Source organism: Sorex fumeus, unplaced genomic scaffold (assembly GCF_029834395.1).
Source record: "Sorex fumeus unplaced genomic scaffold, SorFum_2.1 ptg000130l, whole genome shotgun sequence".
Taxonomy (NCBI): domain Eukaryota; kingdom Metazoa; phylum Chordata; class Mammalia; order Eulipotyphla; family Soricidae; genus Sorex; species Sorex fumeus.
In genome coordinates, this window is record NW_026606187.1 from 4,668,893 (window position 1) to 4,682,552 (window position 13,660).

Below are 13,660 nucleotides of genomic sequence, written 5' to 3' on the forward strand. Positions count from 1 at the left end.
GTATGTAAATTTCATGACTTCATCCTTTCTAACAGCTACATGGTACTCCATGGTGTAGATGTATCAAAGTTTTCTTTACCCAGTCATCTGTTCTCGGGCACTCAGGTTTTTTCCAGATTCTAGCGATTGTAAACAGTGCTGCAATGAACAAGTGCAGATGTCACTTTGACTATACTTTTTTGCCTCTCTGGGATATATTCCCAGGAGTGGTATTGCTGGGTCGTGGTCTGAAAAGATTGTTGATATTATTTCTATCTTCCTGATTCTATTCAGGTATGTTTTGTGTTCTAGCAAATGGCCTATTTTGGAAAATGTTCCGTGTGCACTGGAGAAGAATATGTATTCTTTCTTTTTAGGGTGTACAGCCCTGTATAGGTCTATAAGCCCTTTTTCTTCTATTTCTTCTTTTAAAGCCAATGTTTCCTTCCTGAGTTTTGTGCTTGTTGATCTATTCAGAGGTGATAAGGCAATGTTGAAGTCTCCAACTACTATTGTGTTGCTAGCAATGTCCTCCTTAAAATCTGTTAGCAGTTGTTTTAAATATTTAGCTGTTCCCTCATTAGGTGCGTATACATTTAAGAGTGTTATTTCTTCCTGTTGTACGTATCCTTTGATAAATGAAAAATGGCCTTTGCTATCCCTTTTAACCTTTTTCAACCTGAAAATAATGTTGCCACATACTAGTATGGCCACCCCAGCTTTTTTGATGGAGCTGTTTGCTTGCAGGATTGTTTTTCATCCTTTAACTTTGAGTCTGTGTTTGCTCTGACTGTTCAGATGAGTTTCTTGTAGGCAGCAGAATGTTGGGTTCTGTCTCTGACTCCATTTTGCCACTCTGTGTCTCTTAATTGGTGAATTTAGACCGTTGACGTTGAGACAGATTATTGTTATGGGGTTTTGTGTCATCTTTTTGTAGGGGTCTGTTGTGCTTGTACGGTTTGTCTTGTCTATAGTAGCCCCTTTAGCCCTTCTTTTAGGTTTGGCTTTGAGGCTATGAAGTTCTTGAGCTGATGTTTATCTAGGAAATAGTGTACTGTTCCTTCGAGTTTGAGTGAGAGTTTAGCTGGATAGAGTATTCTTGGTGAAGCATTCATTTCAGTGAGTTTTTTCACTATATCCCACCATTGCCTTCGGGCACGGAGGGTTTCCTCTGATAGGTCTGCTGTGAATCTAAGGGGTTCTCCTTTGTATGTGATTTCCTTCTTTGACCTTGCTGCTTGCAGTATTGTGTCTCTATCAGCTACATCCATCATTCTAACTATGATATGTCTTGGAGTGTTTTTGTTAGGGTCTCTTTTAGCTGGCACCCTTCAGGCTCTTTGAATCTGAATGGCTGCATTGTTTAGCTCTGGGAATTTTTCAGCAATTATTTGTTTAACCGTGGCTTTTTCATTGGGATTGTTTTCCTGAGTTTCTGGTACTCTGGTGATTCTAATGTTGTTCCTCTTGGACTCACCTCCTAGGACTCTGATTTGCTCTAGAGCTATTTTGAGGTCTATTGCCATTGTTTGTTGTTACCTGTTGGCTTGATGCAGCTGATCTTCCAGCTCACTGATTCTGTCTTCAGCTGTGGTCATTCTACTGTTGAGGGCACAAACTGAGTTTTTTATTTCATCTATGGAATCTTTAATTTATGACATTTCTGTGTGTAAAGGTAAGGTAAAGGTAAAGGCCCTCCCGTTGATCGTCGATTTGCTCGAGCGGGCCCAGTAACGTCTCCATTGGAGACTTTGTTGTTACTGTGTCTGGCATATCGAATACTCTCGGTAGCTTGCCGGGCTCTCCAGGAGGGGCGGAGGAATAGAACTCGGGTCGGCCATGTTGGCCGCTTGTAAGGCGAACGCCCTACCCGCTGTGCTATCGCTCCAGCCTGTGTGTAGCTTTCCAATTTCTGCTCTCTTTCTGGATTTTCTTGATTGTTCGATTCATTGTATCTTTCATGTCCTCCTTGAATTTACTGGATATCTGTCTGAATGTTTCATTGAGTTCATTGAACATCTTCATGACTTCATATCTGAATTCTTTGTCAGAGAGGTCCCTTAGGTGAGTAGCACCTACTGAGGCTTGTGGACTCTTCATTGTCCTCCCCACGTGTTGGAGATTTCCACTGTTTCTTCATGTTGGTGTGTAGGTATGGGGACTGTGATGTTACACTAGATTTCTTAGTATGACTAAACAACCTGCGGCCGCATGAGTGGCCACCCGCCTAAAATTAGGCCACGCCCACTTCTACCGAAGTCACGCTCACTACCGAAGAGGCCACACCCCCACGGGAACTTGGTGTGTGGGGGGAGTAAAGGCTGGGTGGGGAAGAAGACCGGAACAGCGTTGGGGATGAAGAGGAGGAGGCAGAGGCTCAGGGCTGATTTTGTCCCAGGGTCCTAGAGGACGCCTGGGGTGCTTGCAGGGAGAAAGCCAAGAAGGACACTCTTTCACTGTTGGTGGGAATGTTGACTGGTCCGGTCTTTTTGGAGAACAATATGGGCATTCCTTCAAAAACTAGAAATTGAGCTTCCATATGACCCTGCCATACCACTCCTGGGAATATATCCCAAGGGTGCAAAAGGCACAGTAGAAATGACATCTGCACCTGTATGTTCTACTGTTCACAATAGCCAGAATCTGGAAACAACCCGAGTTCCCGAGAACAGATGACTAGTTCAAGAAACTTTGGTACATCTACACAATAGAATATTATTCAGCTGTTAGGAGAGACGAAGTCATAAAATTTGCTTATAAGTGGCTGGACAGGGAGAGTATCATGCTAAGTGAAATGAGTCAGAAAATGAGGCACAGATATAGAAGGACTCCACTCATTTGTGGGATTAAAAAATAACATAGAGGTTCCTCAGGGAGCCAGGGAGTGCATCCCTTTCCTGTGCCCCATGAGTGCACCTCACCTGCATGCCCCTTTTCTGCGCAAGGCCCCCACTGTAGGGCAGCGGTAGGAGTCTTTGGGGAACACCTGCCCGAGTGCCAGGGGACAACCTGCCCACCTTTTCATGACGCCACCAACCTCTGCAGGTTCCTAGGTAGTGAGTCCCTGAGACTGGCTGGGGACGTGGCCACCACGTAGGGGCGTGGCCTCCTCAAAAGTGGGCGTGGCTTCTCTGAGGCGGCTGCAGTTATATTTCCCACTCCCAGCACTCTCAATTCACATCCCAGCCTTAATCACCTAATTCTGTGGAAAAAATCCTGGCCGCCTCAACTACAGTACAAAATAATCCATTGGCCTACTCCAATTCTAACAAAAGACCAGTACGCAAGAAGCTGTACAAGCCCAATATAAAAGAGCACCTCCAACGCTTCACTAGATGCCCGTCATAAGCCACAGAGGAATACCTGAGAGGAAGGACAGATTCTAGAAAGGGAGAAGAGTGACCACCACAAACTGACCTTATTCAGAATCCTCTCCCATGATAAGAGGGAACAGTGCTAGTGAATTCCAAGGTTTTACCTCTAGACAACCACAACAGCATGAAGAAACAGCGCAAATCTCCACTACGAGGAGAGGATGAAGAAAAGAGTCCAGAATCCTAAACAGGGGTTATCCACAAATATGCTCACTCTGATAAAGAATTCCAAGATGAAATACTGAGGATGTTCAAGGAACTACTCAAAGAGTCAATGGAGGAGACATCCAGAAAATAAAAGGAAAAAATGAAAGAAACGGTGGAACGGATAGTCGAGAAAATACAGGAAGAAATGAGAGCAGAAATACAAAAAAAAAAAAACAAAAAGAAGTGTCACAAATAAAGGATTCGGTAGACGAAATTAAAAACTCCGTGGGTGTCCTCAGCAGAAGAATGAATACAGATGAGACAGGATCAGTGAGCTTGAAGATGAGCAACAGAAATCACATAGGGAACAACAAACAATGGGAAAAGACCTCAAAATAGCTCTAAGGAGAATCAGAGACCTAGGGTATGACACCAAAGGAACACAATAGAATCATCAGAAAACCAGGACAGGGAGGCAACCCCAATGAAAAAGCCACGGTTAAACAAATCATTGCTGGAAAGTTTCAGAGTTAAAGAATGCAGACATCCAGATCCAAGGAGCCAGAAGAGTGGCGCTAAAAGAGACCCTAATAAAAATTACTCCAAGGCATATCATAGTCAGAATGATGGATGCCATAGAGACACAATACTGCAAGCAGCAAGGTCAAAGAAGAAAATCACATGCCTTCTTGTCTCGGTCAGACCAATGATGTCGTACCTGATCTTTTGCACTTGTACCATCAGGTCCTTGATGGATGCATCGGATGCTAGAGTATGTGCATTGAAAGTACAGATGATCATTTTTGTCTTCCTTCGTTTTGGAAGCCTAGATAGGTCTTGAGATTTTATCAGCCTCACCTTTCTCATCCTTCTCAACACTGCCATATTGGTGATGGAATACTCTCGGTAGCTTGCCAGGCTCTCCGAGAGGGATAGAGGCTTTGGGAGCAGCCTCTAATCGCCCTTGTAGGTTTTCCCATGGTTCAAATCTACAGAATGGGAGAGGATATTCACCCAATACCCATCCGATGAGGGGTTGATATCAAGGATATACAAAGCACTGGTTGAACTCCACAAGAAGAAAACATCCAACCCTATCAAAAAATGGGGTGATCAAAAGGAGAGAGAGAACAAAAGGGAATGCCCTGCCACAGAGGCTGGGTGGGATGGGGATGGGATGGATACTGGGATCCATGGTGATGGAAAATGGGCGCTGGTGGAGGGACGGGTATTTGATCATTGTATAATCAAAACCCAAGCACAAAAATTTGTAATTCTACAACTGTACCTCATGGTGTTTCACTAATAATTTTTTTAAATGAAGTGATGAAATGAACAGAAACTTTCTCAAAGAAGAAATCAGAATGGCTAAAAGGCACATGATAAAATGCTCTAAATCATTAATCATCATGGAGATGCAGATCAAAACAACAATGAGATATCATTTCACACCACAGAGACTGGCCCACATACAAAAGAACAAAAGCAACTGGTGCTGGCGCGGCTGTGGCGAGAAAGGGACCCTCCTTCACTGCTGGTGGGAATGGTGACTGGTTCAGCCCTTTTGGAAAATAGTATGGATGATTCTCAAAAAATTAGAAATTGAGCTCCCATTTGACACAGCAATACCACTCCTTGGAATGTATCCCGGAGAGGCAAAAAAGTACAGTCGAAATGACATCTGCACTTCTCTGTTCATTGCTGCACTGTTCACAATAGCCAAAATCTGGAAAAACCCGAGTGCCTGAGAATAGATGACTGGTTAAAGAAACTTTGGTACATCTACACAATGGAGTACTATATAGCTGTTAGAAAAAAATGAAGTCATGAAATTTACATACAAGTGGTACTATATGAAAAGTATCATGCTAAGCGAAATGAGTCAGAAAGAGAGGGACAGACATAGAAAGATTGCATTCTTCTGGGGAATATAAAATAACAAAATAGGAGACTAACACCCAAGAATAGCCAAGATATGTACAGGAGGTTTGCTCTGTGGCTTGAAGGCCAACCACACATGCTTGGGGAAAAGGCAGCTCAGATAGAGAAGGGAGCACCAAGTAAAGGTTGTTGGGAGGATCTTCCCAGGATGGGAGATGCATGCTGAAAGTAGATTATAGACCGAACATGATTGCCACTCCCCTTTTGCAAACCACAGCACCCAAACGGAGAGAGAGAACAAAAGGGAACACCCTGCCAGAGAGGCGGGGTGGGATGGGAGGTATGGGGGTGGTTGGGAGGGATACTGGGATCATTGGTGGTGGAAAATGGGCACTGGTGGAGGGATGAGTGTTTGATCATTGTATAACTGAAACTCAAGCTCAAAAATTTGTAAGTCTACAACTATACCTCATGATTTTTCACAAAACAAACAAACAAAAACACTATCCTCCCATTGTTCATCGATTTGCTTGAGCGGGCCCAGTAACATCTCCATTGTAAGACTTGTGTTACTGTGTTTGGCATACCGAATAGGGCTCAGTAACGTCTCCATCATGAGACTTGTTGTTACTGTGCTTGGCATATCAAATACATCACGGGCAGCATGCCAGGCTTTGCCGTGCAGGTGAGATACTCTCAGCAGCTTGTTGGGTTCTCTGAGAGGGGTGGAGGAATTAAACCCGGCTCGACTGGGCTGGCTGCATGCAAGGCAAATGCCCTACCACTGTGCTATCACTCCAATAATAAAAATTTTTAAAAATAAATTTAAAAAATAAATAAATGACATAATATGAGACTGACACCCAAGGATAGTAGACACAAGGGCCAGGAATATTGCTCTGTGGCTGGAAGCCTGTCTCATGATCTGGGTAAGAGGGTAGCTGGAACAGAGAAGGGATCCCTAAGTCAATGATGATTGGAGGGATCATTCGGGATGGGAGATGTGCTCTGAAATTAGATAAAGGACCAAACATGATAAACTCTCAGTATCTCAGTAACCCAAAATTAGAGAGTATGGGGAAAATTGTCAGCCATGGATCAGGAAGAGAGTTGGAAAGGGGGTATACTGGGTACACTGTGGTAGAGAATGTGCACTTGTGGAAGGATGGGTGTTTGGTCATTGTGTGATTGGAACTCAAACATGAAAGTTTGTAATTGTATCCCATGGTGATTCAATTTTTTTAAAAAAGTGGAAAAAATACACTATCTATAGTTTAAAAAAAAAGTATCATGTAAACTCTTATCTCCTCTTTCCAGCTGAAAGGAATACCTCAAAAGATGCGGTCTACGGAAATTGAACAAATGCTTTCTAAATTTAACCTTCTCGAAAAATGTAATGTATATGCAAACACACTGAGTGGAGGAATGAAACGCAAAGTCTCCATCATTATAGCACTTTTAGGAGGCTCCAAGGTAAGACAATACAGATCGATATGTAGGGGCGTGAGTGCTCATACAGCGAATAAGGCGCTTACCTTCCACAAGGCCTACCTGGGTTTGAATTCGAGCATGACATATGGTTCCCCCAGCCTGCCATATGTGATACCTGAGCATAGAGCCAGAAGTAAATCCTGAACACCACCAGATGTGTTCACTCAAAACCAAATACATATATGTCAGATATATATGTATGTATATGCATATATGTTATATATAATGACATAGATTAGAGAGAGCAATAGAGATAGATGAGAGAAAATATAATTAGTTAATTTATTTATTTTGCCTTGGGGTCATACCTGGTGATGCTCAGGGGTTACTGCTAACTCTGCACACAGAAATTACTCCTAGAGGTGCTCGGGGGTCCATATGGGATGCTAGGGCAAGCCTGTGTTGACCACGTGCAAGGTAAATGCCCTAGCCACTGTACTCTGACTTTGGCCCCCCAAATAGATATAAATTAAAGAGAGTACTTAAAATGCAACTGATTTTTAAAAGTTCAGCTGACATAAATCTGACAACAGACAGATATGTTGGACCTAAAACTTGAAAAGGATCCTCATACATGAAAAGGAATCTTTCATAGAATTTGTGATTCATATCAACAAAGTTTGAATACAGAGCCACGGGTTTGGATTTAGTCATTTTTTGCTTAAACTTACCAATTAATGCAAATTAACTGAAAAGGTAAAAACATATTAAGCCTTATTAGAGAGCTAACTAATCTTTGACGATGGTCGTGTCGTTTTGTGTTTTAAGGTGGTGATACTTGATGAACCAACATCTGGTATGGACCCAGCATCCAGGCGGTCCACCTGGGATTTCCTTCAGCATCATAAACAGGGTCGGACAATCTTATTGACCACTCATTACATGGATGAAGCTGATGTCCTGGGTGACCGCATTGCCATCATGATCGAGGGATCCTTGAAGTGCTGTGGATCTCCAATTTTCCTGAAAAATGCATATGGTCTCTCAACTTTTGATTATTCTTCAGATACTAGTGCATTCACTGTCACTGTCCTCCCGTTGTTCATCGATTTGCTCGAGCGGGCTACGTCTCCATCGTGAGACTTGTTGTTACTGTGTTTGGCATATCGAATACGTCACGGGGAGCTTGCCAGGCTTTGCCATGCGGGCGAGATACTCTCGGTAGCTTGCCGGGCTCTCCGAGAGGGGAGGAGGAATCAAACTCGGGTCGGCCATGTTGGCTGCGTGCAAGGCAAACGCCCTACCACTGTGCTATTGCTCCAGCCCACTAATACATTATGTTCTAAAAAAATTTTCATGGATATTGATGTTATAGTAGTCTTCTAACATAATATTTTCTGTATAAAATACACCTCATATAAGATTGTTTTACACACACACGTATTTGGGTTTGAGGGGCCACAGCTTGTGGTGCTCAGGGATTACTCCCAGCTGTTTTTAATGGTATTGCCATACTATTTAATTGCTGTAATTATCTCATATAGTTTAAAATCCAGAATTGTGATGCTCAAAGTTTTGTGTTTTTCTCAGGATTTTTTTTTTATTCAGGGGTGTGTTGTGTGTGTATGTGTGTGTGTGTGCATCATTACATACTTACATTAGGAAAAAAGCTACTGGACATTTTAGAGAAATAATGTTCAAAAACATCTATTCTATAAAAAATATTCTTTTATTTATTTAAACCTTTTCTTTAATCAAGATCAGTTTTCAACATAGAGCTATTTCATTGTTTTGACTGAATTTATCTCTAAATGTTTTATTATTTTTGTTGTTATATAAAATTATTATCTTCTTTTACAGATAATAATAATCTTTATTATTAGAGCATATAAATTATACTTAATTTTGTGTCTTAACTTTATAATCCTGAATTACTAAATTTCTTGATTATACATAGAAATTAAGTCTTTAGGAATTTTTTTAATTCATTACTGTAATTTATATAAAATGGTTACAATATTATCGTAAATTGTTTTGATGAAGACATTTATTAAACTTTTTTGTTGTTAAGGCATCATGATTTACAAAATTGATTATAATACAGTTTCAGGGAAACAATGTTCCAACACCAGTCCCACAACCAAGGTAAACTTCCCTCAACCAGTGTCCTCAGTTTCCCTCCCACTCTCAACCAGTGTCCTAAATTGACTGCATTTGCACTATCTTCAAAGTTCCCCAGGGCTTGGGGCTGGAGCGATAGCACAGTGGGTAGGGCATTTGCCTTGCACGCAGCCAACATGGCCGACACAGGTTCGATTCCCTGCATCCCATATGGTCCCCCGAGCACCACCAGGAGCAATTCCTGAGTCCATGAGCCAGGAGTAATTAACCCCTGAGCATCGCCGGGTGTGACCCAAAAAGAAAAAAAAAACAAAAAAACAAAGTTCCCCAGGCCTTCCACCTCTGTCTCTGGGTGATCCTTAGGCTGCCCTTGCATCAATATTACCTTAGCATTTGAAGAGCAAGAGTTTGTCCTTAGAAAATACTGTTCATTGCCTTGTTTCATTTCTCTAAAAGCCACAAATGAGTGAGAGCATCTGGTATTTGTTCTTCTGCCCGATTTGGAGACAATGTTCCTTTGTTTTTTTTTTTTTATTCCCTTTGTATTCCTTCACTATTTGTTTCTTCGTGTATTCTGAGTTGATCTAAAGAAGATGTTGAGTACTTTACAAAGATTTCTCAGATTCTAAAAGAATATATTTTTATATAATTTTTTTACTAGACATTTAATACATGGTATATAGTATAGCACTGCACTGTCCTCCGGTTGTTCATCAATTTGCTCCAGCAGGCACCAGTAATGTCTCCATTGTGAGACTTGTTACTGTTTTTGGCACATCGAATACACCAAGGGGAGCTTGCCAGGCTCTGCTGTGTGGGCGGGATACTCTCAGTAGCCTGCTGGGCTTTCCGAGAGGGATGGAAGAATCGAACCTGGGTTGGCCACATGCAAGGCAAACGCCCTACCTGCTGTGCTATCACTCCAGCCCATTACATAGTATATAAAAATATATATAAAGTTACATATTAACACATTCATAATGTATACAAATATTTATATATTTATGTAATTTTATAATAATCTTCTAACACAATATTTTCTGTATATCTCATATAAGGTAGTTTTATGCCCCTTTTCTGTTCCATCGGTTGTATAGTTAACACATACTAATTTTATCTTCTACTATTTCAGTGCCAATATAACAAAAAGTTAATTAACAGAGACTTTTCATTCTTTTTGTGCTCTATCTGGATGATTGTAAAAGCTATTTATTATTACTCCCTAAGAAAGTTAATTGATAATACATATAAATGATTTATAGGATTGCCATTCTTTTTTAAACTCACCCAAATTATGGAAAGCTAGTATTGTCTCACAAGAGTAAGGGAGTTCAAATTTTATTTTATTTTTTTCTTTAAATGTATTTACTTAGGTATTGGATATCACATAATCATGGTGAAAGAATCACATTGTAATGTTGAAGAAATCTTCAAATTGATAGATTATTATATCCCAACAGCCACCTTGGAGAGTAATCTTAAATATGAATTGTCTTTTATGCTACCCAAAGAATACAGGCACAGGTATGGATTCATAGGATCTAAATGGCTGATTTTTCAGATGATCAAAAAAATCATTGTTATTTTCCAGGTTTATCGAATCTTAGCAATCAGAAACTCCAGTCATACTCCAATCATAACTCCAATCAAAACTAACCATAGCTTGCACTGGATAAGGGGGTGGTCTCTCTAGTAGATCCTGGTGTCAATTGATAATTGTATATTGTTAGTAATGTAAATTTTATCTGCAAAAGACAAAAAGTGGAGCAAAAGAAAGAATTTTGTAAAGGCTTAAATGGTGGATCTTAAGCAAATGTAAAGGTAAAAGGTAAAGGCCCTCCCGTTGATCATCGATTTGCTTGAGTGGGCCCAGTAACATCTCCATTGGAGAGTTTGTTGTTACTGTGTTTGGCATATCGAATACGTCACGGGGAGCTTCCCAGGCTCTGCCGTGCGGGCGAGATACTCTCGGTAGCTTGCCAGGCTCTCCAAGAGGGGCGGAGGAATCGAACTCGGGTCGGCCATGTTGGTTGCGTGCAAGGCAAACGCCCTACCGATATGCTATCGCTCCAGCCCCTAAGCAAATGTAACAAGATCTTTTAGGAAATAAGCAGTTTTACATTTCTGGTTAGCCAAATTTTTCATCAAATGATGATAATGAAAAAATAATGAGTAGCTTTACCTGATGAAAAGGAGAAATGGAAAATAGAATATTCATAACTGATTTTAAAAGTATGGCTTTTCAATTTTCTTGTCATATACATCTAAGTGCTTAATTTGATAGTACAAGACAGTCATTATATTATAGACTGTGTTAACTTCATTTCTGGGGAAAAGTGGGATGTATCAAAAAGAATAGAAAAAAAGCAACCATAACTGCATTGTTTGGCATGAAAAATTTTTAATCGTTTAAGAATAATATAATTCGAGATATTTCATCTTAGAAATACATGAGAGTTGACTTGTTCCAAAAACGTTCAAAGACTTAATCCAATGAATTGCTATGACCTGAGTGAAAGTTCAAAGTCTGTCCAAAAGAGACATCAAAATAAGAGGCATGACTCAATTCCTCTATTGCAAACCATAACACCCTAAAGGAAAGAGAAAGCAAAAAGGGAATGCCCTGCCACAAAGGCGGGGGTGGGGGGGTGGGAAAGTAGGAGGGCTACTGGGATCTTTGGTGGTGGAGAATGGGCACTGGTGGAGGGATAGGTACTCGATCATTGTATAACTGAAACCCAAGCGCGAAGGTTTGTAAGTCTACAACTGTACCTCATGGTCTTTCACTAATAAAAAAAAATATATAAATAAATAATAAAATAAGCCTTCCAAATTAGACCACCTGAATTGGACTTGTAATAAAAGAGAAACTCAATCATCTAAATAAATAAATAAATAAATAAATAAGGGAGATCGTTTCACACACACATAAAAAGAAAGAAAAATAACAGGCATGGTTTCTTTATACAGTCATCTGCTCTTGGACACAGGGGTTGTTATCGGATCAAAGTCAATCTGAAGGAGAGTGACTGATTTTGTTGGATATATCTCATATGTGGGATATAAAGGACCTCTTTCATATGTGTGATATAAAGAAACATAGTATGGGGATAATTATCCTGAGAACTGACCTGTAGAACTGAGCTTTATTAAGAGTGGAGTCTGGGAGTACTGGTGGTGTTGGTGGGCAGGAAGGAACCATGAGACTATGGTGGAGAGAAACACACCCTCTGGTGGAAGGTGGTATTAGAACGTTGTGTGCATGAAATTCTATCATTAATGTGTGTTGTAAATCACAAAATTTCAAGTTAAAAAAAAAACTTTTAAAAATAAGAAACAGTTATTTAAATACCATAGTGCTGGCCTATATAGATACAATTTGAAAAGAAATCAGAAAAAATTGCTAAGATGATCTGAAACAGAAAATGAAAGTTTTGAGAAGCAGAGTATTCTTATCATACTTCTTTGTATTCATATGCATAACTTTATATATATACATATATACATATATATATATATATATATATATATATATATATATCTCACCAAGCTCCCAGAAGAGAACAAAGCAGAGTCTCCTACCCCCGTGCCTGACTATCCTCACCAGGTGTGCGGGAGGCGGGGCTGAGATCTCCAAGTCTCCACAGTTTGGGACTGGGCCTTCCAGTAGCTAGACAGTTACACCCACCAACTGCCGTGTGACCCCATCAATGGCCAGGATCCATAGACTATAACACCAAGCTCCAAAGAGAACAAAGCAGAGTCTCCTACCCCAGTGCCTGACTGTCCCCACCAGGGTCCAACAGCTGAAGACCTTCAGGCCCCAGCCAAAGCCATGCTGAGACCACTCTCCACATGTTTGGATGAGCCTCACGCAAAAAGGAACCGGCAGAGGAACCCAGGTGTGCGGGACCAGGGGCTGAGATCTCCAAGCCTGCACGGTTCGGGACTTGGCCTTCCAATAGCTAGACAGTTACACCCACCAACTGCCATGTAACCCCATCAATGGCCAGGATCCAGAGACTATAACACCAAGCTCCTGGAAGCACGTGGCCGCATTCGCAGCCACGCAACTTCTTATTCTCTAATTCTCGCTCTCAGAGAACCTGTCAGGCTACCGAGAGTATCATACCAGCACATATGCCTGAATAGGAACACCTGTAAAGTTTATTTGTATTTTCAGGCTACCGATAATATCCCACCCACACGGCAGAGCCTGGAAGCTACCCATGGTGTATTTGATATGCCAAATCCAGTAAATACAATGGATCTCATTCCCCTGACTCTGAATACGGCAGCGTTGAGAAGGATGTGGAAGGAGAGGCTGATAAAATCTCAAGACCAAACTAGGTTGCCAAAATGAAGAAAGACAAAAATGACTGTCTGTACTTTCAATGCACGTATGCTGGCATCTGATGCATCCATCGAGGACCTGATAGTACAAGCGCGAAAGATCAAATACAACATCATTGGTCTAACCAAAACAAGAAGGCATCAATCACATCATGCCGTTTTCAACACTGGAGAAGAACTGTTCCTTGGAACATGCGACAAAAGAGGCGTCAGTGTTGTCGGTGTCCTTGTCAACACAAACTTAACCATGAGCATTGATTCATTCAAATGCCTAACAACCCAGATTGGACGATTACACCTGAATAGATGTGGCTCACTGCCAGCAGTTTCTATCTTTGTTGTCTACGCACCAACATCCAATTATGATGAAGGAG

At 41.0% G+C, this 13,660-nt stretch overlaps 1 protein-coding gene across 1 annotated transcript in view; it reads left to right on the forward strand.

The window, feature by feature from the left end:
- LOC130045924 (phospholipid-transporting ATPase ABCA3-like) overlaps positions 1-13,660 on the forward strand; it is a 98,591-nt gene that overhangs the window by 47,501 nt on the left and 37,430 nt on the right. Inside the window, exons 10-12 of the mRNA XM_056138806.1 lie at positions 6,699-6,854; positions 7,641-7,851; positions 10,307-10,457. Coding sequence (XP_055994781.1) covers positions 6,699-6,854; positions 7,641-7,851; positions 10,307-10,457 — 518 coding nt within the window. The remainder of the gene's footprint in view (positions 1-6,698; positions 6,855-7,640; positions 7,852-10,306; positions 10,458-13,660) is intronic.